The sequence below is a fragment of the Trichogramma pretiosum genome, unplaced genomic scaffold, assembly GCF_000599845.2.
Source record: "Trichogramma pretiosum strain Unisexual culture from Peru unplaced genomic scaffold, Tpre_2.0 scaffold22, whole genome shotgun sequence".
NCBI classification, from domain to species: domain Eukaryota; kingdom Metazoa; phylum Arthropoda; class Insecta; order Hymenoptera; family Trichogrammatidae; genus Trichogramma; species Trichogramma pretiosum.
In genome coordinates, this window is record NW_019640932.1 from 790,692 (window position 1) to 815,124 (window position 24,433).

The 24,433-nt window shown below is 31.5% G+C and overlaps 8 protein-coding genes across 10 annotated transcripts; 5 read left to right on the plus strand and 3 right to left on the minus strand.

Moving 5' to 3' along the window:
- The first annotated feature begins 891 nt into the window (after window positions 1-891).
- LOC106648988 (L-threonine 3-dehydrogenase, mitochondrial) lies at window positions 892-3,921 on the plus strand. Of its 3 annotated transcripts, none has more exons than XM_023457724.1 (6): window positions 892-978; window positions 1,452-1,639; window positions 1,734-1,997; window positions 2,505-2,765; window positions 3,234-3,500; window positions 3,681-3,921. In XM_023457724.1, the coding sequence occupies exons 2-6, from the start codon at window positions 1,480-1,482 to the stop codon at window positions 3,842-3,844; spliced, it is 1,116 nt and encodes a 371-aa protein (XP_023313492.1). In that variant the 5' UTR covers window positions 892-978; window positions 1,452-1,479; the 3' UTR covers window positions 3,845-3,921. The 3 variants fall into 3 exon arrangements, with proteins under 3 accessions (XP_023313492.1, XP_014221721.1, XP_014221720.1); XM_014366235.1 differs by having other exon boundaries at window positions 895-978; window positions 1,465-1,639; XM_014366234.2 differs by lacking the exon at window positions 892-978 and adding an exon at window positions 1,021-1,375.
- LOC106648987 (DNA primase large subunit-like) lies at window positions 3,777-6,531 on the minus strand. Its single transcript, XM_014366233.2, has 8 exons — window positions 6,364-6,531; window positions 6,071-6,252; window positions 5,665-5,999; window positions 5,359-5,586; window positions 5,154-5,294; window positions 4,701-5,085; window positions 4,467-4,628; window positions 3,777-4,212 (listed from the first exon to the last, which is right to left on the minus strand). Exons 2-8 carry the CDS (start codon window positions 6,228-6,230, stop codon window positions 3,995-3,997), a joined length of 1,629 nt encoding a protein of 542 aa, XP_014221719.1. The 5' UTR covers window positions 6,231-6,252; window positions 6,364-6,531; the 3' UTR covers window positions 3,777-3,994.
- A 138-nt stretch (window positions 6,532-6,669) lies between these two features.
- On the plus strand, window positions 6,670-8,292 carry LOC106648989 (aurora kinase B). The gene is made up of 3 exons (XM_014366236.2): window positions 6,670-6,789; window positions 7,100-7,235; window positions 7,309-8,292. The coding sequence occupies exons 2-3, from the start codon at window positions 7,129-7,131 to the stop codon at window positions 8,114-8,116; spliced, it is 915 nt and encodes a 304-aa protein (XP_014221722.1). The 5' UTR covers window positions 6,670-6,789; window positions 7,100-7,128; the 3' UTR covers window positions 8,117-8,292.
- A 57-nt stretch (window positions 8,293-8,349) lies between these two features.
- Window positions 8,350-9,446, minus strand: LOC106648990 (trimethylguanosine synthase). The gene has a single exon (XM_014366240.2). It carries the CDS (start codon window positions 9,259-9,261, stop codon window positions 8,452-8,454), a length of 810 nt encoding a protein of 269 aa, XP_014221726.1. The 5' UTR covers window positions 9,262-9,446; the 3' UTR covers window positions 8,350-8,451.
- Window positions 9,447-9,559: 113 nt separating this feature from the next.
- Window positions 9,560-10,175, plus strand: LOC106648991 (mitochondrial import inner membrane translocase subunit Tim9-like). Its single transcript, XM_014366241.2, has one exon. It carries the CDS (start codon window positions 9,681-9,683, stop codon window positions 9,948-9,950), a length of 270 nt encoding a protein of 89 aa, XP_014221727.1. The 5' UTR covers window positions 9,560-9,680; the 3' UTR covers window positions 9,951-10,175.
- A 211-nt stretch (window positions 10,176-10,386) lies between these two features.
- Window positions 10,387-12,742, plus strand: LOC106649013 (dihydropteridine reductase). Its single transcript, XM_014366278.2, has 5 exons — window positions 10,387-10,645; window positions 11,339-11,422; window positions 11,508-11,754; window positions 11,844-12,036; window positions 12,431-12,742. Exons 1-5 carry the CDS (start codon window positions 10,556-10,558, stop codon window positions 12,528-12,530), a joined length of 714 nt encoding a protein of 237 aa, XP_014221764.1. The 5' UTR covers window positions 10,387-10,555; the 3' UTR covers window positions 12,531-12,742.
- LOC106649012 (condensin complex subunit 1) lies at window positions 12,574-18,676 on the minus strand. The gene is made up of 17 exons (XM_014366277.2): window positions 18,367-18,676; window positions 18,132-18,272; window positions 17,863-18,056; window positions 17,651-17,793; window positions 17,504-17,585; window positions 17,122-17,418; window positions 16,688-17,020; window positions 16,441-16,609; window positions 15,980-16,362; window positions 15,517-15,909; window positions 15,091-15,459; window positions 14,542-15,026; window positions 14,205-14,459; window positions 13,705-14,120; window positions 13,250-13,639; window positions 13,041-13,175; window positions 12,574-12,964 (listed from the first exon to the last, which is right to left on the minus strand). The coding sequence occupies exons 1-17, from the start codon at window positions 18,482-18,484 to the stop codon at window positions 12,870-12,872; spliced, it is 4,398 nt and encodes a 1,465-aa protein (XP_014221763.1). The 5' UTR covers window positions 18,485-18,676; the 3' UTR covers window positions 12,574-12,869.
- A 754-nt stretch (window positions 18,677-19,430) lies between these two features.
- On the plus strand, window positions 19,431-24,120 carry LOC106648795 (hypoxia up-regulated protein 1). The gene is made up of 9 exons (XM_014365889.2): window positions 19,431-19,794; window positions 20,276-20,417; window positions 20,493-21,453; window positions 21,524-21,786; window positions 21,858-21,991; window positions 22,065-22,312; window positions 22,650-22,911; window positions 22,986-23,415; window positions 23,490-24,120. The coding sequence occupies exons 2-9, from the start codon at window positions 20,283-20,285 to the stop codon at window positions 23,856-23,858; spliced, it is 2,802 nt and encodes a 933-aa protein (XP_014221375.1). The 5' UTR covers window positions 19,431-19,794; window positions 20,276-20,282; the 3' UTR covers window positions 23,859-24,120.
- Window positions 24,121-24,433: the final 313 nt, after the last annotated feature.

Below are 24,433 nucleotides of genomic sequence, written 5' to 3' on the forward strand. Positions count from 1 at the left end.
AATGTGACATCTATATGTTTGTTAGAAAGTCATGCTATTATGCGACTATTATGCATCAAATTGAAAATCACTTCCAAGAAGGTAAACCTGTTCTAGGCAAATTGTTCCCGACGCCATTGAATCTCGATGTTTACTTAAACAATTCGATCGAACTCGTTGAACAGCGCCAATAACGAGGAGCATTAATAATGCGAATATTACAAACTTTTCTATGAGATAACTTGTCGTCTACATCGGTGTATTGGCAATAGAGGTGTATCAGTAACTTCTAGGAACCGAACGAAGCCTTCGTTGTTGACCGCTAATGATATAGTCTTTCTAATGCAAGTCTTTCATCATCTCGCCAGACAAGTTTGAATGAACGATTGCAAGGTCAGAAAACAGGTTAGACGTGGCGAACGGATCCGATCATTCTTCGTCAAATGCATCGACGAGGGATACTTTTTACAATGGCAGATCTGGGCACGTGACTTTTTTTCGAAACGCGCAGCCAAAATATAAGAATAAAATTATATTTTTGTACAAACATGTTTTCGAAATAAGAGAAAGTTCAAAATACCCTGGTCCGTACAATTTTGATAAAACCGGTTCAATTTCTTTTCTAGCTATGCTGGCGCTAATAATCGTCCAGTCAGAGTGCGTAGAAAAATATTCCTCTGTCGTGAGTACGCAAGCCTCCTGTAAAAAAAGGCAATCTTTATGTGGTACCTCTCGAAATTCTTTCGTCCACACTCGAAATTTTAGCCCAAGCCGCTGGAGGCTCGCCGCTGAAACTTTCAAACCAGATTCCCGGGAGGACAGGTTTGCTTCAGTCAAAATTACAGGTGTAACATTAGTCAGGTATAATTATTAATGCTGCAGCGGCAACAGCGCTGCACGCGCGTGTAAGAAGATATATCGATCATCTACCCGTGCCGATCGGTCAGTGTGATTTGTAAACTGCCCGTGCGCGGATATATTGCTCAGTCCATCGGCAAAGTAATGTACCTTTTATATTTTACTTGACTTATGAGAAACAATTAGTTTTCAATGAAATAATTAGTTTTGTGTAGAATTTTCAACCTTTCCCTCAAAATGAATCAGTTCTTAAAAATCTATTTGCGCATAAAGCAAGAACGATGTTGTTCAAAACAGCGATGCAAAAAGTTAATCGCTATTCGTTTGCATAAATCAATAGTTAGTCAATGAGATTGTACCGTGGCTTATACGTGTAAACAATTGAATCTTACAATTTCATTGCAATTAAATCTAAAAAATATTTTTAAATTCACGAGATTCATGAAATCGACGCTCCGAGTAAAAGTTAATTGATATGGTAAACCAGGATTTGAAAACAACCTTGGATTTCATAATTTGCATTTGAAACAAATATCATGTAACGTGAAGCTTAATGCAAGGATAAAAATAATATCCCACATTCAAGATTACTTTTGTACTTATTAATATTGTAGTTATTATTCATAGATACGGCTGAGGAAGATGTTAGGACGTGGCTTGTGGAGAACGTTGAGTGGTAGCTTGACGAAAAGTTGCCAGAGGACCATTCACTCAGGAAATGTATTGTCTATTGCATCATCAAACACAGGACTGAATAGATTTCACGATAAAAACTCCAAATCGCCAAGGATTCTCATCACAGGTACATTAATTACTTTAAATTAAAATTAAAAAATTACATTATTTTTCGTAAAAAAAGAAACGATAATAACTTATGTTATGTCGTAAAAAATTAGGAGGTCTCGGTCAGCTGGGTACCGAATGTGCTAAATTGCTACGAAAAAATTATGGAGATGAAAATGTTATTCTGTCTGACATAATCAAACCATCCGATGAAAATCTAATGAGCGGACCGTTCATATTTGCGGATATATTGGATTTTAAAGGTCTTCAAAAAATAGTTGTCAATAATAGTATAGATTGGATCATACATTTTAGTGCTTTACTCAGTGCTATTGGCGAACAAAATGTTCCCTTGGCTGTTAGAGTGAACATTGAAGGTGAGTCCGTATGTTTTCGTTTGAATTTTATTCTTTAATAATTTTTTATACGTTTTTGCGCGACTGTACATTAATTCTGTAGATAATAAGTTCCTTCAACCTCGTAAAAATCGTCACGATAATTAAATGAAAATTAAAGGAAAGTAACTTGTTACTTTATTTTCATAAACTATGATTTCACGAAAATCTTAGCACTACATAATGTCTTCAGAAGTGAAAGCAAATAATTATATGGCACATGTGTCACATATTGTACTTTTGCTTTCAATGCTTATTTTCTTTCGAACAAAGTTTTCACATTATAATAGACACCGTAGCAACGCTTTAAATACGCGAATATACAACACCTCTATGATGAAACAATCACACTTTTTAATTTCATCTTAATTTAGACGAGTCACGCAATTGCAATGCCGACCGTAAAGTAAACACTACTCTCGAGACAGGGACCATTTAAAATTAAGTCGGCAAAGAAAAAAAATGAAAACTAATTACTCTTTCCGTCAGGTCTGCATAATGTAATTGAACTGGCAAAACAGTATAATCTGAGAATTTTCGTACCGTCGACAATCGGTGCGTTCGGACCGGATTCTCCACGCAATCCAACTCCAAACGTCACCATCCAACGTCCCAGGACTATTTACGGTGTCAGCAAAGTGCACGCCGAGCTTCTCGGCGAATATTACCATCACAAATTCGGTCTAGATTTTCGCTGTTTGCGCTTTCCAGGAGTTATAAGCAGCGATCCACCGGGTGGTGGTACCACAGGTATACATTTTTTAAATTGCGATCGTTACATGAGTAGTGACGAAATAATTTGCCTCGCTACTATATTATAATATCGCATGCTTTCATTCACACAGTTTTGATAGAATGCAGAGCGTCATTACATGTAACATGAGTAAAGTTCATAACTTCCTTTAATTAATTTGATGATTATATCTTTTAAACCTCTCAGACGTAAACGATATTTTATGGGGCAATTTTTCTAAAAAAAATTTATAGTCTAAAAGTGAAATTGTTAATTTTTCTGCAGAAAATCCGATGAAAATATTAAACAATTATGCATTGGAGACTCATTTTTGTTACATTCGATTACTTAATACTTGGATGTTTGGAGTGATATTGCGCAGAAAAAAATCTTACAATGTTTACAAGTTTTCAAAAAAAATTTTGTTGGATGATAGCATTAAAATCTTTTAAATCAAACATAAATTTAAAAATAATTTTCCGTAGACTACGCTGTCAGTGTATTTCACGAGGGCCTTCTCCATAAGAAATACGAATGTTATCTGGAGCCGGAAACAAGACTACCCATGATGTATATCGACGATTGCTTGGAGGCTTTATTCCAATTCCTCAATGCTCCAGAAGATAAACTGCGTCGCAGAGTATATAATGTCACAGCAATGAGCTTTACTCCGGAGGAACTATTTGCCGAGATTAAAAAACATATTCCAGATCTTCATATCACTTATAATCCTGACAGTCGTCAAAACATCGGTATGATTTCTTATTAAGTAAAACTTTAAACCTCATCAATAATTTAATTCAAATTTCGATTACATGTTAAACTTTTTTTTATTTCAAAAAGTATAAAAATTTTATATTAGTTTTTAACGATGCCACATTTTGCATCGGTAAAAGGTTCCTCATAACGCTATATTTTCAAATTATTTCCAGCTAATACCTGGCCACAAGTTTTCGATGATAGTGAAGCTCGTCGTGATTGGGGTTGGCAACACGAATATGATATCGATAAGCTTGTGCTCCGCATGATTCAAGACGTCAGTGAAAACTTTATTCCCAAGTATCAACGCTTATCGGAAATCAGCAGTTATGTTTAGCTATATCTTATAATAAAATAAATTGTAAATTTTACATTTAATGATGCACAGTAAAAATAAAGCTCTTTTGAACGCTAGTTTTTTTTTTTACAAAATTTACCCATCTATTCTATCATCCGATCTACGGATAATTCTTATATTTTTTAACAATCAATCACTATCGTCATTGAGCAAAGCCTCGATATTTAAAGGGTCCATTTTATTCTTTCTATCAATAGATCTAAACTTTTTTTCTGCAGTTCTTGGTGTCACCGATTTATTTGTTTCTGGAATATTTTGATTTTTTTTCATGGGTTGAGGTGGTAATTTTTCTGGGGAAATAGGCACAAGCATGTCCTCTGTTAACATTGAAGCTTCAGTTTCATCACCTAAATATTAGTAAAAATTAAATAAAGTTGATTAAAAAATAGGCAAGGTACCATTTGGGCACATTATAGTTGTGCAATGTTATTTGTATAAGGAAAAAGTGTGTACAAATTGAACACAATAAACTCGAATATAATTGTTTATTTGTGTTCAATTAGTACATAATTCTTTCTTTTGCATACAATTAAAGTGCACAAGTACAACATGACTGAATTATACCTTACCAAAAAATAAATTGCAGTAAAAGTCAATTTACCTTTAAATTCATCTTTATTCAATATTTTACGACTTTCTGCATAGTAAGCATTTGGATGCATGAACATATTTCCTGGCATTTGTTTATGCGATGACTCAAAGAATTTTGTGCATGCAAGTATGTAATGGCCTTCCTTTGAGAGCCTTGTAATTTCTCCAATGTCTTTTGATAAATAATAATTTTTATTAAAATATCATAAGGTATTTTCTGAATATAATTTAAAAATAAAAGTACCTGATGGTGCAATTTTGCAATCTGCTAATTTTTTTGTCAAGGAATCTACGTCCCAGTGTTTATAAGGACAGCCATGAACTTCACCTGCTCCAACTGGATCAAGTATCAATTTATTGCATCCATGAGGTCTGTAGTCTACTCTTCTACCCAGTTTACCATAATTATATCTTATCTGATACAGGTACTCTTTACTGAATTTATCATCGGTTAATTGTGGATTTTTACATAATTCAGTTCTCCAAAACTCAATATTATCTTCAAGAGATACCCCAATGCCTTTGAGAAATAATTGATACTGCAATCGCCCAGTATTTCTCAAATGATGAGTGCTTTTCAAATGTTCATGCATTACTCTCATACAGAGAGGATATGATGTTTTTGATAACTGAAATTGAAATGTAATATTACAAGCTTTTCACTAGTCCTAAAAAAGAATTATAAAAAGTATCTCACATCATCCAATTTCGAAATTGGTGTATTTTCTGATTGCCATACAACTTTAGACATGCCAGCATAACATTCAGGTAATGCTTTCAAAAATGTTTGCAATCGATCATCATCTTCTAAATTTACCATAAGAGATTTTTTGGCTATCTAAAATAATATTTTGAGTGAATATTCAAATTTTATCTTAGCCATATATATATATTATTTTTACATTGAGTTCAGTCGCCAGATTATTCTTGAAATGTTGAACAAATACACTAATGAGATCTTTTTGAGGAACATATGCTATTCCTTTTTTAACAAAAACCCTTCTATCACAAATCAATTCATTCACTTCGTGGAATGACATTTCATAAAAATTAATGCTATCAAAATCTCCATCTTTAGTTGTCGAAGTGATCAACTTATCTCTGTTTTCATCTTTGAATTCTTTAGATACCTAATGGAAAATATTGATTGATAATTTTTATTGATTTTTAAAATTAATATCAAGTTTAATTTTGAAGATTTTTTTTACTGGAGTATAGTGTAATCCACTTGTAGCCAAAAACTGTGTAAGACCTTCTTTATCCAAAGATGAAAACCTCAATTTGAACAATTCTGTTTCCAGACTAAGCATTTTTTGTTGTAGTTCAGCTTTCAAACAATATGCTAATCTCATCACAAAATGTGATATGTGATCTTTTCTTCTGGCCTCTAAATCTATATCGTTATGAGAACTACACCCTTCAGCTGTGATAAGTCTAGCATAATGGTGAAATCCTTCTTTTTTTAAAGAATTTCTAAATGCTTGCTTCAGTTCATCCAAGGACTTGTGTTGCTGAGCCAATGCTATTTCTAATAACTGTAGGACTAAAAAATTAAAAATGGTTTTAAATCTTATTGATATCAAGAATTTCTAGGGTTCCATTTAATATATCAACCTTTTTGTCTTTCCAATGTTAAATCTTGAAACTCAACCAGTTTTATTTCACCTTTTGGTGGTACCTTGTACATTTGTAAATCATGAGGGTACAATTCTAGAAGAATGTTTTTTTCATGCTTGACAGTACGTCTCCTTTTACAAGATGGTGTAAAGTCCATTTTTTAGAGTACAAAAGGATACCTTAAATATAAACAATATATCTAATGAGAACATGTAAAAAAGAAGAGACAACTACTTACAAGTTAAATGTATACAAAAGCAAAAATAATGATGTAAGAAAACATTCCAAACCTTAGATGTCAGACTCTTAGTTAATAAATTTTAGTCAACGGCAATATTGTAGATTTTCATTGAAATGAGAGTAAGGTTTTTAACTTTGATTATTTATTTGTGTACACACACAGATTATAACGCAGTGTAACAGTTTCGCGCCTGTTTTATTCCCACCACTATGAGCTCTTGGTCAGGTTTAAGACACGCGAACTGTTAACTGCAGACGCTGACTGCGATTCGCATTTCGGACGCGTTTCGTTTCCCTCTAAATAGAGCTTTATTGTTGGTAGCAGTGTGCATGATCATTTCAACTGAAAAATGACAGTTAAATCCACGCAGTCTGCGTGATTGATAAAAGTGTACAGAATCTAAATAGTTATAAAATAATATTATAACAATCAGTTACTTGTCGTCGAATACAATAAATTTCTCCGTGAAGTTAAGGTAAATTTTTTTTCGAAAACTTATACATGTTTTCAACTGTCAACTCTGTTTATCGATACTTGTAATTTTTTGTATTGTACTTGAAAATAAAATTGACTGTTAATTTTAAAATTGTAAATAATTTTATAAAATATTTACAATAAGTAAAAGTAAATTAAAGTTTTACAGAAAACTTTTTTTTGGCTAACCTTTGTTATTTAAATGAATAGTAACAACTTAGCCTCAAAACTCTTTACACCATTTGAATGAATAATATTATTAAAATTACATAAAAACCCATTTTTTAATTACAAATACAATCTGTATACAGATTTTTGTGCTTCATTAATAACAACTACAATGATGGATCCATTTAGAATGCCTAGTTCAGTGCCTCTTGATTATGCAAAAGCTGTTCAAGAAACAATTTTGAAGATGAAAGATGTAGTGGAAACTAGGAGTAATAGGTACATAAATTAATTTTTGTAATATAATGAAAATGGAACCGTATGAAATCATTTTATTTTTTATTTTTACCAGCTACATGTGGTCATTGAATGATTTTGAAGTTGGAGCACCACTAGGAAGAGGAAAATTTGGCAGAGTATACTTAGCCAGAGATAAAAATACTCATTACATGGTTGCTTTAAAAACTCTTTTCAAAACTGAGCTTATTAAATCAAGAGTGGAAAAGCAAGCTCTTAGAGAAATAGAAATTCAGTCTCATTTAAGACATCCAAACATTCTTCAACTACTTACTTACTTTCATGATGAGAAAAGAATATATCTTGTTTTGGAATTTGCTGCAAGAGGTGAATTATATAAAGAACTAAAACGACAACCAAAAGAAAGATTTAGTGAACATTTATCAGCCAAATATACGTATCAAGTCGCTGATGCATTAGAATATTGCCATCAGAACAATGTTATTCACCGTGATATTAAACCAGAAAACTTACTTTTAACTCATAATGGTGATATTAAATTAGCTGATTTTGGTTGGTCTGTGCATGCGCCATCAAACAAACGCAATACCATGTGTGGTACACTTGATTATTTACCTCCTGAAATGGTCAGTGGACAAAAATATGACATCTTTGTAGATCATTGGTGTCTAGGAATTCTATGTTATGAATTTCTAGTTGGACGTCCACCATTTCTTAGTGATACCTCTGATGAAACATATGATAAAATTAAAAAAGTAGAAATTCCATGGCCACCACAGATTACACCAGGTGCTAAAGATTTAATATCAAGACTAATTAAACGTAGAAGTCAGGACAGAATCCCTTTAAGAGAAGTTAAAAAACATTTTTGGATTTTGGAGAACAAAGATGATCCTAAATAACTATTTAGTGTATGTCTTAAAAAATTCTTTAATATTTTTTATACCTATAATTTATTCTAATTTTTATATTACATTTACTTATCTTATGAAATTCTATTTACATATTTCATCATGACTACTTTTAAAATAAAATGTTATTTAAATTATATTCACAATAAAACATTCATTCCTTTAAATTTGTTAATACTTTTTTATTGATTGTAAGTTACATATCGAAAATTCGGTAAGTCTAGGTATTAAAAAATTTTAGCATGTAAAATTATCAAAAAACTTTTCTTTGATGTTTTCAAACCTATTTTCTATACAAAAAAGTCATGTAAAAGTAGTCAACAAAACTAAACTCTGAGTAAATTGCCGTAATAAGCTGTCTTAGCAATTATTTTATCATCTAGGTAATTACTTTCTATTTCAACTTTACAATTTGGACCTGCAGCAATTGCTAATTGCTGTTTATTGATATTTTTTGGTAAATAATATGCAATTTCCTTTGTTATTTTTCGTGCTTGCTCTAATAGTTTTTCACCACCATAAGGACTCATGATATTTTCCAAATTTAAAATACTTTTGTTTATGTATGATGGACCACCCCACGGAGGACTTAAAAATACTACATCAGCTTTTAACATTGGTGCTAATTCAAAAAAATCTCCTATTAAAAACTCTATTTTGTGTTCTACTCCATAAATCTTTGCATTATTACGAGCTAGATCTATTTTTTTTGGATCAATATCTATCGCTATAACTCTGTCACAAGTCTGTGCAAAATTAATAGTGTTTCCTCCAGCTCCAGCAAAAGCATCAATAATTATCTTGCACTTACACCGCTCTGCTATATGTCTTGCTATTTTTTCAGGTGTAACTGAAAACCAGCTTTCATAATCTAGTTTTATTCCTTGATCAAATTTGCTAAAGAGCTGATATCGCTTTATCCAAAATTTTTTTTGAATTTTCTGTCTCTTCTTTTCTTCTAAATCGTCAATCACACCCTCCTCCAAATCTTCTTTGATTTCTTCATATGCTTCAAGAGACTTTTCTTGACATTCAGGCAATTTGAGTATAACACTATCCATGTCAACTTTTTGAAATTTGGCTGTACAGTATTGAAAAGCACTAGGTTGACACTTTCTTTTCGATTTGTTTTCCATCTTGACTTTATCAAAATAATACAAAAGGGCGTTTTTAAATTATCTATGAGTAAAAATAGTAAAATAACAGCAACTTTTGATTTAGTCGTCTTGTTTTTTCATAGTCAATTATCAGCAAAAAACTAATTGAACCACTTGTCGCGTGTGCACGTCTGACACGACTGATAAAAACTTTTAGTTTGGATTTATTTCAGACTCACGAAGTCAAAACTTAGTTTACAGTTTACACGCGCACGCGGTACGTAGCATGTGGCGCCGCCTTTGAGTTATTTTGACTATGCCATATGCCATTAGCCATACAACTTCAAGAGATAAACTTTCGTAAATATCTTAACCTCTTCGAGAACGGTAGCACGAGTTGTTTTTTACAATAAAAAAAGTGTTTTTCTTGACGAAAAGTTTAATTGAAATTAAGAAACATGCAAGTATTACCAACCGACGTCGATAAAGAACAAGTTCAGTCATTCAAGGAGTTCTTAACATCGTACAATAAATTGTCGGAAACTTGTTTTGTTGACTGTATATTTGATTTTACGACGCGAGAAGTAAAGAAAAAGGAAGACAAATGTGCCATGAACTGCATGGAAAAGTTCTTGAAAATGAACCAAAGGATATCGCAACGTTTTCAAGAATTTCAAATGATTGCCAATGAAAATGCTCTAGCAGCGGCGAAGAAACTACAACAATAATTCGATCATATTAGTCATTTCTCATTTGTTTCATAGAGTCAAATTGTAAAAATTACGTAAAGATGAATTGCGAAATGAATTGTTATCTATTTTACAGATGCTTATATCATCAAGTTATCTGTGTATTTGTTGAAGTGTAACTTTAATAAAAATTACTTGAAATCTAAAATTTATGAGGATTTTATTGTAATTATAGGTATCGTTTCAATAAATGGTATTTATGCATTTTTTTATAATTTTTTTTCCGTGTCTTGAACTAATCCAGTTTTTCAATCATACATCATAAGCTGATTTTAGTTGAATTTATTTTCAAACGCTTAAAGCAGATAATGATTTCATTAGTAGAAAGTGTAAACAAACAAGCCCCCCCCCCCCCCGAAAAATGTACCATAATTTGTACATAAATCGAACTTCCCGGCGAATTTAGCGGAGTTGTGTCACATGCAATAATCGATATAATAATCCCCCACTCTCCCTCTTCCTTGTTTCATCATATACACCATTCATATCAAAGATAGTCTATACCGTCGAGCTGGTCTCTCAGATACAGCAGTCCCGGTTCGCAGTTCAGTCAGTTCTGCAGTCCACGTCAAAACGTTGCAATAATGTCATCAAGTATTGGTCGAGTTATTGTTTACGGAGGCAAAGGTGCTCTAGGCAATGTTTGCGTCAACACATTTAAAACCCATAATTATGTGAGTTTTAGAATTAAACCATTATCAAAATGTACATGTAAATTTTTGCAGTAATTATTAGAAAAACTTAAGCGTACTTCCGCATCGAAATGAATTGCTTATTGATACAGATGTGAAACACTTGTTGCTTTAAAATGTATTCTCGCACATAATTGTTCTTAGATAATTTTTCTTCAACATATGCTTAAAAATTATTCAATTCTTATATGATTGCTGAAATCTTCATTTTTACATCATCCACTTCAACTCAAAAACGAAAAGATCATATTCAGAATTTTATAATCATTCACGCAACTCTTTGAATATAATTTTCAAACGATTCTATTCACATACGTGAAACAAGGACGATTATGACATTTATCATATTAAAAGTTATAAACACATTCTTCAAATAAATACTTCAAATATTTAAAAAAATAATAATTTTTTGAACTTACACATCTATCCTTAGTAAATTTTTTTCTAAAATTCCAAGTCATTATATTATACTCAAGGACAAGAAATGGTATTCCTTTCTAATGTTGCAATATCTGTGACCTTCATTGAAATAAACTACTATGGATAGCAATTTGTAAAAAAGTATTTATAGAATAAGTTCTTGAAGTTTTATAGAATTTAGTGCAAATTGTGAAAAAATGAAAAATTGACTGATCACATTGAATTTCAGTATAACTTTTAACAATTTTTTTACAGTGGGTTGGATCTATTGATATGAAAATCAATGAAGCAGCAGATGCCAATATAGTTATTAATAATGAACATAACTGGCTTGAACAGGTAAAAAGTTTCTTTATGGCTTTATTATTACAGCTATAATTTATTTTATCTAACTTCTTGCTGAAATATTTTAATTACATTTTAGGAAGAAAATATTTTATCACAAGTTAAAGAGCTACTAGGAGAAGAAAAACTTGATGGTGTAATTTGTGTTGCTGGAGGATGGGCTGGTGGCAATGCCTCCAATAAAGATTTTGTCAAAAACACTGACCTCATGTGCAAACAAAGTATTTGGAGCTCTGTGATTGCAGCTAAAGTTGCAGCTCATTATCTAAAAGAAGGAGGATTTCTTTCATTGACCGGGGCTAAAGCTGCTCTGGAAGGAACACCTGGTAACATTTTTCTGCATCATATTATTTCTATTTATTTCATTCCATATTAATTCCCCCATGAGTAATTTTAAAAATCTATTATGCTGCAGGAATGATCGGATATGGAATGGCCAAAGCTGCAGTTCATCAATTGACAAAATCATTAGCATCTACAGGTGGTGGGTTACCAACTGATTCATTGGTAGCAAGTATTTTACCAGTTACTTTAGACACTCCTATGAACCGTAAATGGATGCCTAAAGCTGATACTTCTACTTGGACTCCATTGGAATTTGTAGCAAAGTTAGTATGCAGTTATAACATTTTTTAATTGGTCAAACAAAATTTTTTCATTTCAAAATTCTCATAGATTCGATATTTTATTTTTACAGTAGACCCTTCATATTCACAGAATTCGCTTATTCGCAGTTACCCTATATAGACCCTCCATCTTCATTCGCAGTTAATGGTTCCTTGCAATAAAATTCCAATCAAAAAAGAAAAATAAAAACCTCTCTTGACTTATGTCATTTTTTTGCTACGCGGGGATGCCGTTCGTGATTATATTCGCGGTTTCCGTATTCGCGGGCTATTTACAGAACTTATCTACCGCGAATGCAAAGGGTCTACTGTATTTATATACGCGGAATGATCATAAATGCCACAAATGAATTAATTTTTCGAAATTTTTTTACAGTTTGTTTTTAGACTGGTCTCAAAACAAAAATAGACCAGCCAATGGAAGTCTTCTGCAACTTATCACAAAAGATAATAAAACTGAAATTGTTTCCGAATAATCTGAAAATATATCTATTGTAAATGAAAAAAATCAAGACAATACTCATTATATCATTAATGATTTATTTGCCGTAATGGAAAAAAATTATCGGCAATTTTCTGATGGTACAAAAGGACAAACAAAAACGTGCATTTATGTTGTTACACAAAGTACTTATACTAATGTTATTAGATATAAGTCCAAGATTAAATATATTATGAATATAAATTATATTAAGTCTAGTTCTTGTTAATTTTTTATAAACAACTTACCAATATTTACATCTTTACTCTAAAAACGTAATTAGAATATAAATATAAGCACTATATTAATTATTGCATCAGTAATATTTTTAGTGCTAGGTTCTATTTGCCCGCGACCGTTTTGAAGGAGTAGATATGCTTTCTTCGCTATCTTTTCTTCTTCGACCAACAGGAGTTTTTCTGGTTGAAACTATACACATAAATCAAAAATTGATTAGCGTTACTTGAATCTATGATAAATAATAACTTAAAAGCTATTTTCTTACCCGGTTTAATTGGTTCTGTCGCTGAACCTCGCGCACTTTTTCGAGTAGACCTTTTAGGTGTTTCGTTTCTACTTTCTTCTTCAGAATCGTCAATAGTTTCATCTTTTGTTGTTGATGCTGATCTTCCTCGTCTTGCTGAATGAATGAAAAAAAATATTAAATCAGATATCTGATATAAAATGTAATAAATCCCATAAATGTTAACTTACTACTTCTCGTGGATAAATTGCTTCTCCCAGATGACGTGTTTTCACGGTTTTCATCTAACTCTTCATCATCGTCTTCATCGTCGTCATCGACTATTCTCATGCGTCTTGAAGCTTGCTTTTTAGCTTTTACTGATTTAGGTACAGGTCTCAATGGAGGAGGCATTGCTTCACTATCAGAAATCGGATTTTGTTGTGTAGATTGCTGTCCATCTTCCCCATCCTCAGTACTGTCTAAAAGTTCTTTGATTTTTTCCTCAAGTTCTAGACAAGCTGTTTTAGCTTCTGGTCTACGTTTTGCTTGTTCGACAATGACGTTTAAGGCTTTTTGAACATCTTCATTGTGAATTTTTTCTTTCAATAGAGGTAGATCTTTCATTAAAACTCGTATACCTGGAAAATTGAAAGAAAATATTTTTAATAATTTCTTTAATTAAATTAATATTTTAAATAGATACCTTTGGCACTGAATTTCAACAATGATAAGCAGTATGACAAATCCCGCCATTGCCTTTCAGTTGTCGCTAATTTAAATCGACTGCAGAGTTTTTCAATAATACTATCCACTTGTCTATCTTTCTGTAAAAGCCCTAAAATATATTTGATAATTTCTTGGAAATTTTTTTCCGACAAATTTAAATCCGAGTCTGATAAACAAGAAAGAATATCTGGCATCACGTTGTAAAGTGCATTTCCCTTTTGGGACAAATCTCTGAATAATTGCCTTGTATCAGTACGAATCGTATCGTTATCATCAATCATGCAAAGGGCTAATTGAGCTACTTGTCCCTTAACTCGAATCATTTCACCTAAAATCAAATTGGATAACATTCGAACGCACGTACTTCTTACATTGAGATTTTCGTCCTTTAAACTGAAAACATACAAAGTATAGAAAACATTTTATTTATACATTATTTATTATCCATTGCAGTAAGTGTTATTAATTTATATTCACCGTCCATAAATATGAGAAGTCCAAGGTTCAATTTGATTTGGGAATCTGCACATAAGATCTGCAAGACCCACGAGAATATTAGCACGTATTTGTGCGTGTTGAGAGCGTTCAAGAATAGTCACTAAAAGTTGAAGCTTTGCCTCACAAAAATTGGAACTTATTGTCATGAGTTTGCTTAGTGCTATAACAGCATAAGCTTGGACAATTTCATCTGAATATTTTTCAGGGTGCTGACAAACTTCCAATACAAGTGGTCTGAAAAAGAATGTTCCAATTAAGTGAAAGTAAGTATGCGGAAAAAACTCTAGAGGATGATAAAATTATTTTGATAATTTACATTAATTTTCCAAAGAAACCACTCTGTGCAAGTAGTTCTTCTTCAAGACACATGTTAATATGTTCAAAATCAGCATCATCAGCAGTAGCACCTTCCATATTATCATCTTGTTCCTCTTCATTTTTATTTTTTCGAGCCGATCTAGTAGCACTGTTCATAATCGACGCGCTTGACACATTGACAGAGCTCATTGAAGTTGTAGACATGTTCATAGATTTACGCCGACGTGCACTACTGACTCTGGCTTTTAACTCTTTTTTCTTTTCACGTATTTGATTTCGACGTTTAAGCTCTTTATAAACTGATACATCTAAATGAACCATAGCACGTATTCCAATGTGACCAATTAAAAATAGAAAACGAGCAAGATGAACTGATAATAATTCAGTAGTAGATTCTGCACTATCAAGTTCTTTAATCAAATTGCTTTTTTTGCCAATATGGCACATTATTTCTTCCATAATTTTAGCTGGTTGATCTGCAAGCTAATAAATATTACTAGCATTATTAAAATCGTTAACTGAATTAAATAAAAATTGAAATACTTACTTGGTAAATTACATTTATAGCATCTGTAGCAAATGAAACATATCCATTTTCTACTTCTTCAAAGAAATTTTCTTTGAGTAAAGAACAAATTTGTACAAAGATTTCATGATTATTGGGATATTTTATAGGAGACTTATCAACGTCTTTTGAACAATCCTGTTTAATCGTTAAAAAAGCTCTACATGTATCACGAGCTAAAAGAAGATCAGTTTGAGCCCTTGGACCTAATCCCACTTTTATCAATACATCAAGATTATCTGTTATAATATTAGGCTCAAACTGTGCTGCCATTGTCAAAAGCATTAAAGCGGATCTACTTTCTTCTGGAGTAGTATTAGCCAACTTCAGTGAAAACATTTCCCACATGACCTGAAAAAAAATTAAAAATTATCACAATTGAAAATTAAATTATACGCAAAATATTACCTTTAAAGATTCAGTATCTAATTCATTATTAGTCCTCCATGAAACAAGAAGTTTTGATAGTGCAGAACTTTGACCTGGTTGCATTCCATCCAATAACTGTATAAGTGCTTTAACAGATAATAAAGCTTTTTGTCGATTAGACAATTGGCTTCCTGAATGATCCAGATAAATTTCTTTGTATACAGATGCAAGGTTGTCTCGTACTGATTGATCTTTGCAGAAAATTTGGAAAAGTGCTTTACGAACTCCTCCTAATGCACCATTGATTTGGAATTGATAAGCTGCTCCGAGAAAAGAACAAGCTTCAATTGCATCACCAGGATTTACAGAGTATAATAATTTTTCCACTAGAGGAATAGTTTGTTCCAGCTCAAGAGAAAACGTATAACAATTCTGGAAAAAACACAGCATAAATTTTTTTCATGAAATATTTTAAAAAGTATTAAAAAACCTACAAAAGTACCTGTAAATAATTGACTAGTTTCTTTTTTACTTTAATTTGATCCATAATTTTTATTTCTTCTTGATTATGAGCTAACCTTTTTTTGCAATCATCTTTATTATCCTCATCTTCTTCATCTTTAATATTTTCTTCTGTTTTTGTTGTAGAGTTCATAAATATTTTATACATAAAAAGTAGTAGAGCTTCTTTCTTAGTTTCTTCAGAAAGATTTTTCATTTCCTTGGCAAAACCAGATTGATTGAAGAGTTTTTGTAAATATTTGACAGCCTTTAAACATTTATCTTTTAAAATGTAATTTTGTATTTTGTCAAAAGTTTCCTTTATGTCAATTTCATCTCCATTTTCTTTCTCATTTTCATCATCTTCATTTGAAGGATTATTTTCTGATAACATTGAATAATATTTAATTGTTAAACAAATATGAAAAAGTCAGATTAGTAATTTAAAAAATGTCAACGTACTTTCTGCTTCAGTTAATTTATTAATGGCCTTCTCAATTAATGGCAGTTGAGTTTTCCATAATTCTTCTTTTTCTTCTTCAGCTCCAGATGTATGATAAATTTGAGTTTGCAACTGTTTTAATTCAGCTTTAGCTTGTTCTAAATTTTGAGCAAATTTTTCTTGATTCATCTAAAACATTTCATAAATTATTTTGAGTTTCTTGCAAATTTGGAATAAAATGATAAATAATGACAATTTTCAACTAACCTTAGATGTGAAAGGATTACTTTGTAAAACTGCTCGAAGTAATTGCAAAGCTTGTTTGCGAACATTAGCACTTTTATCATCTAATCTGAGAACAGTATTTTTCAATAAGCCGTTATACCTAGATAAAGGTATTGCTCCATCACAGCATAATTTTTGCCAGGTTTGTAAAACTTTAGATCTAACATAAGCATTACTATCTAATATATGTTCTTCTAAGTTATCCAAACATTCATCACGCAGTGCTCGTTTATCAGTTGCTAATTCTTCACCAGTCAAGGAAGTGGACACAACCAAACCCATTACACCAATAGCACAATTCCTCATAGTATAACACTAATAAGTAACGATTGAGTTTTCAAAAAGTAATATTTATGTAATTTAAAAATTTTATTTAAATGAGTATAATAAATATCAATAAAATAATTAATGCTTACCTCATTATCAAGATAGTCCATAATTGAATCTAATATGGGTAATACTATTTCTGCTTTAGTAACAGCAATAGATTCAAGAAAACTAGAAAAATTGCGTGCGTCAGCTTCTCCTGGTTCGCTTTCACCTATTTCTCTAGCTATTTCTTTGATTAAACCAGTGCAGCCACATTCATTTACCATAAGAACAACTCCTGCTCCAATGGGAGCTGCCAAAGCTTCATGAAATTTGGCTAATTGTATGATTCGAACAACACAAGCTATTCCATGGTTATATTTTTTTACCAGAGTGCCAAGAATCTATTATTTAAAAAATTTCAAATATTTTTAAGAATTTTTTTATAACATGGACAATATATGTATTATTTATTCATGAAGCTCTTACTTGAAAAATCAACATTCTAACTTGCTTGGATTTAATATCCTTGGTTTTTTCTAATATTTTGTAGCAAATTTGACTGATAATTCTAAAAAGTAACATTTAGGTAAGTATCAACCTTATCTAATATTTAATTTCAACACTGATACATACCCTACAAATGAATCTTCAACAATAGGAGGAGTCCATAACTGTTTAAGAGGCAACTGTAACCATCTGAACATGGTTTCAAGAGCCATTTCTCTTTGAGTTTCCCATTCTTCTTCAATGTCAGACTTTTGAACATTTTTTTTGCGCTAAAATTATTGATATTGTTACATAATTTTATAAATTTTGAATGTTTTATATAGTAATTCAAGACTAACTTTGCCAATATTTTCCATTGCATTTTGACTAGCATTATCTGCAATTTGATCTTCTATTAAACATAAAATAGATGATGTAATATAAGCCAAAATTTTGGTCGAATCAAGTAATGCAGCTTTCTCTTCATCTTCGCAATCTATATCTTGATTGTTCACTGTTTTCTTCTCAAGGAGAGCGATAAAATTTTGTAAAACTGAAACATATTTCTGTCAAAACTTGATGCTACATGAATTTTTTAAAAATTGTAAATATATATAACTGGACATACTTCTTAAAGCTTTTCCAAAAGCTCTCAAAAGAACTGTCAGCTCTATCTTTGTTCCATGTACTATTATAGACATAAATAAATCTTGCTTTTCTCTAGTTAGTTCTATCGGTGGTGTTTCTGATATGTATTGTAGGGTAATTGCTAGAAAAAATTGTCAAATGAGGTTAATTGGCTAATAAAAAATGTTCCAAAATAAAATTATCTATTGATAAAAATTAAAATATTATAGTCATACCTTGTATTTCTCGGTTAATCATTTGCAATGGCACAGGATCACGGTGCCCATATTCTCCAAAATATACTCTTACAAGCTCCTCTTTATCCATAGGAATTGAAAATTCTCGGATAATCATTTTGTATTTTTTTTATTTATTTATAATTTGTCTGAATAAAATGTTTTAGCTTTACGAGCTCTGTAAAGATAGAAGCACTTATCAATCAATGAGCACTAAGCACTTGCAAGCTGCAATATCTTGAATCTGCGCGTCGACTCCAAACATAAACAGACTCTTTCAATGCTGGCTTAACCGCCAAAACGTTACAACACTCGCGCCATGATAACTACTATGAAGTAGGAGGGGATAAAATTGTCGGCATACGGAATTTTCGTGAACTCCCGTGGTAAATTGGTGTAACTGAATTTCGATTTTATCAGACTGCAAAATTCAGGCGGTCGATTTGGTTTTGAATTAAAGTTGCAATTTTGTTTTTTTTTGCATTTAAGGCAGGATTTTTAATGCATAAAGACCAAATTTGACCCAGGATTTGATTTTGACGAAAAAAAATACACGAGTATTATTAGTATTGTACAAAGGTTTTCTTGATAATTTATTGCAAAATTAAAAAATTGTTAACACGTTCATGAATTGATGACAAAATGTATTGAAATTTTATCAGAACGTTTTGATCAATTTTTTTCATTCTACAAAATTATTTTATTCAGGCTGTCTAAAAAGCGAAAAACAATTTGGCAACTTGTACTAATTCATCTTAGTAACCTCGAAATTTGACTTTTACGAACTAAAAATTTCGCAATTCAGCAAAAAGCTCGCAAAAACGCTCAAGTGCCAATTAGTAGTTAAATGTGGCTCCAGCTTGCATAGGACAATTTTAAATGATTCTCGATGAATTTCCCGTATACACTCAGCAAATTTTGTTGAAATGAAGAAAATGTTATGTTGCAAATCAAATGAAATTAGTCATTGCAAAATATTTGAAAATCGCGCAAAAAATGCCAGCTATTAAGAGTGCTGTATGTAGAAGATATTCGCTGTAGCCGGCTTTACAACCAATAGCGATTTGCCACACGAACCACATGTAGAAGATTTTGCGCATTTTCATGTGCGTCTATCGTTCAACCTGCCAGATTGCAAAAGCCGTCTGGATCCGAATACGAAGTAGGTACAGTTTTGTACAAGTAGAACATAACATACGTGTGGTTAGAGCAGTTGCCTTTTTGTCACACGAATACATTTACCAGGACCACGACAGGTGGACATTTGTGTATCCGACTCTTTGCCCAAGTTTGCTGTATCCCTCAAACAGCTGTGTTTGCGATCGAAGTAAAGCCTATAAATGATTTCCTAGTTCTATATTATCTCTGGCGACGATCAACGTCAATTAATTATTCTCAATAGTATTGACAGATTGACTTTTGAAAACAGTAAGTGAAAATTTAATATAAGCTAAGTTTAGTCCTATCGTACTCAACGGCCGATTCAACATTATATTTTATAAATACACATCTTTCATATATCAGTATTATGCCTTAAAAGTTACAGGCCACATCAGTTTATTGTACTTACAACTTTCGAATGTATTATTTAAAAATTTCGTTCCAATTAATTTTCAAGCTTATAATTAATGCCTCATTTGAATCAAAATCTACAACTTAACAATACTCTATATTATATCAAGAAAGTTTCAATAAATAATGCATTTTTTCGTTAATAAAATTATGCTGTATGTATTGACGTCTGCTTTTCGCTGACGTGTGCTTCTGACTTTAACGCGGTCTATTTCGCGATCGTTCGGGAAAATACTATGGGTTCACGATAAATCTTACATTGATATTGCATATTTTTTTTAAACGTATCAAGTAATTCTAATACAAAATATAGTTTATCGCAAAAATTGTTTTACAGAAACAAAATGATTCAAATCAGGAAAATGCCAGTATTGTGCCTACTTTTGTTGCTCATCAATCTGATGACTACTCAAACACAAGGGCTAGCTGTTATGAGTGTTGACTTAGGAAGTGAATGGATGAAAATTGCTATAGTCTCAGTAAGTATTCATATTCGTGCAAGAATTAATTTTTAATTGAGAAAATTATTAAAACATGTATCATTTATTAATTAGCCTGGTGTACCAATGGAAATAGCACTGAACAAAGAATCAAAAAGAAAAACTCCAGTAACAATATCATTCCGAGATGGTGAACGTACATTTGGTGAAGATGCCCAAGTTGTGGGTACACGCTTCCCAAAAAATAGTTTTTCTTATATTTTAGATCTTATTGGAAAATCTATTGATAATCCAATGGTTCAACTATTTCAAAAACGTTTTCCTTACTACAATATTGAAGCTGACTCTGAGAGAAATACTATACTGTTCCGTATTGATGACGAAACAACATATACCCCAGAAGAACTTCTTGCTCAACTATTATACAAAGCTAAAGAATTTGCTCAAATTTCTGCTGGACAAAAGATAAAAGAGGCAGTTATAACTGTTCCAGGATTCTTTAACCAAGCTGAACGGCAAGCTCTTCTTCAAGCAGCTGAATTAGCCAATATTAAGGTTCTACAACTGATAAATGATTATTCAGCTGTAGCTCTTAACTATGGTATTTTTAGGAGCAAAGAAATTAATGACTCAGCTCATTATGTTATGTTTTATGACATGGGTGCTAGCAGTACTACTGCCACTATCGTTGGGTATCAAAATGTAAAATCAAAGGATAGAGGATTTCTTGAAACACATCCCCAAGTTAGTATTTTAGGAGTTGGATACGATAGAACACTTGGTGGATTAGAAATGCAAATAAGATTGAGAGATTACTTGGCCAAGGAATTTGATGCAATGAAAAAAACACCCAATTCAGTGTTCAATAATCCTCGAGCTATGGCTAAACTTTTCAAAGAAGCTGGACGAGTAAAGAATGTTTTGAGTGCTAATGCAGAGCATTATGCTCAGATTGAAGGTCTTTTGGATGAAAAGGATTTCAAATTGTTGGTATCTAGAGAAAAATTAGAAGAAATTTGTTTTGATCTGTTTGAGCGAGTTGCTAACCCAGTTAAAACTGCTCTTGAAACTTCAGGTAATTACTCTATTTTCAAGAAAAATTGTCAGCTTTCAAAATGCTTTTATTAATTTGTTTTTTGTTTCAGCTCTGACAATGGATATTATTTCTCAAGTTGTATTAGTTGGCGCTGGTACTCGTGTGCCAAAAGTTCAAGAGAAGTTGGCTGCTTTTCTGAAAACAGATTTGGCTAAAAATATTAATGCTGATGAAGCTGCAGCCCTTGGTGCAGTTTACAGAGCTGCAGATCTAAGTCAGGGTTTTAAAGTCAAGAAATTTATCACCAAAGATGCAGTATTATTTCCCATTCAAGTTTTGTTTGATAGAGTAGCAGAGGATAAAGTTAAACAGGTATTTATTTTAAAAAATGTCTTTTCAAATTACTGTACTTGATCAGAAAATTTAATCATCACTTATTTCAGGTTCGAAGAACGTTGTTCAGTAAAATGAATGCTTATCCACAAAAGAAAATCATTACTTTTAACAAACACACAACTGATTTCACTTTTGATATTAATTATTCGGATCTTGATTACTTATCTCCAGAGGAAGTAGCGTAAGTTTTGAGAATTAAAGTAATTTGAAAATTACGTTTTCTTGTATTCATCCTTGAACTAATGTATTTTCAGTGCAATTGGTAACTTAAATATTTCTACTATATCATTGTCTGGGGTATCAGAAGCTTTAGCAAAACATGAAAAAGAATCAGCAGAAAGTAAAGGAATCAAAGCTCATTTTGCAATGGATGACAGTGGTGTACTGAATTTGATAAATGTAGAACTTGTCTCAGAAAAAACTGTGATTGCAGAGGAAGATGGAAAGGAAGAAGAAGGTGCTTTCTCTAAACTTGGTTCGACAATAAGCAAACTCTTTTCTGGTTTGTTATCAGCGACTTGGCTAATGACTAGAAACGGAAATTTATTTCATGCATACTTTGATTTTGTTTTCTTAAATTTGTTGATAAATTTTATAATTGCATGTGTAGCTTTTCAAAGTAATACCCAATTTTTGCAATGTTGTTTGTAACCGTCTCTAGTCCTGACTCAAAAATTCAATTAATAGTTCAAATATGGATATTAATGTATAATTTATACACATCCAGAATCTATTATAATACAAAGAAGCCATAATTGAAACTATTAATTAATTTTTGAACCAGAAATTATACTCGGCTTCATTTTATTTTGGATAAACAATACATTTTGTTTTAACAGGTTCAGAAAATGAAGAAAAAATAAAGATACCATCACAAAATGAAGAAAAAACTACTGAAGAAAAAAATAAAAAAGAAACTGATGAAAAAGTAAAGGAATCAAACGATACAAAACCAGTTGAAAATGAAACTAAAAATAAAACGGAAAAAGTAGTAAAAGAAAAACCTACTCAAATTCTCCTCAAAGAGTCTATTGAAGCTAAAGTAGAGAAATTAGGATCTCAAAAACTTTCCGATGATAAATTCTCTGCTTCTAAGAGCAAGTAAGGTTTTTTTCAATAAATATTGGTAATTATACTATATTTTATAAATATTGAATTTTCATTTTAATTTATAGGCTCAAAGCATTGGATACTTATGATAAAGAAAAAGCTAAACGAGAAAGTGCATTGAATAATTTAGAATCTTTTGTTATTGATATGCAACAAAAACTTGAAACTGATGAATATCAAAAAGCTGTTCAGTCAGAGGAATCCGAGAAAATTAGGAAAGCTTGCAGTGACGCCTCAGAATGGCTTTATGAAGAAGGTTTTGATGCTTCAGCTGATGTTTTTGAAGACAAATTGAAAGAGTTGCAAAAACTAACTAATGATGTAAATGAAAGAGTATTTGAACATAAAGAACGCCCCGAAGTTTTAAAGGGCATGGTTTCTATGTTGAATGGAAGTAAAACTTTTCTGGTAAATATGAAAAAGTTAAATGTATCTTCTGAAATCTTCACGTCGATTGAAATCGAGACTCTCGAAAAAGTCATCAATGAAACACAAGTAATATTTACAATTTAAATTTTTTAAAACGTGTTGATATTATATAGTTTAATATTTAAATTCATTTTTTATAGGAATATCATGATCTCGTAGTAAAGGTGTCCAAAGAAACGAAACTTTACGAACCTGTGGTACATAAAGTTCGTGATATTGCTAACAAAATGGCAATTCTTGATCGTGAAGTAAAGTATCTCGTTAATAAGGCGAAAATTTGGAGGCCCAAAGAAGAACCTGTAACTTCTACTAAAAACGAAACCGAAAACGCGAGTGACAGTAAATCAACTGATAGTGATAAAGAGAAAACTGACTCAGAAACAGAGAAATCATCTGAAGAAAACGAGGCAAAAGATGAAACTTTAGAACTACCTATTTGGAATGATGAACCAATTACGAATGAGAAGACGCAAGACGCTGCATCCAATGACGAGCATCAAGAACTTTAAATATTTAAATTTTTTTCGTAAAATTAAGACATATGTCAAGAAATACGAAAAAAATGAGATTGTTGTTTTGATCGGTTTAAATTATTTTTAAATCGATTTTAAAATTGTTCGTCAAATATTGTAATTATGCGAGTGTGTGAATGAAATAGTTAAACATAAGTAATGTTCAATCATAAATTATTTTCTTTCCTGCACTTAAAAAAGATGTACTTGAGATACTCTATAATTTTTTAATATTTAATGATTTCAACAAGTACTGAAATGTTGTATTGTTAATTATTGCAGGTATTGAAAGCAAATTTTATATTGATCAATCACTTCATACAATTTTTTCTTTTATACAAGAATGTTAGACTCAAAATAATTCAACTTCTTTTTATTTGATCAATGGCTCTTGTTGAATTTTTTTTTAAATTAACATATAAGGATGAGATGGATTTGATCATATATACAAACATGAACCAGACGTAATTCCATATTCAAACGATTCTATAGCATTGAATTGAATTCGTTATGAATAAATGAGAATACATAATAATAAAATTCATTGACATTATCTAAAATATTTTTATAAA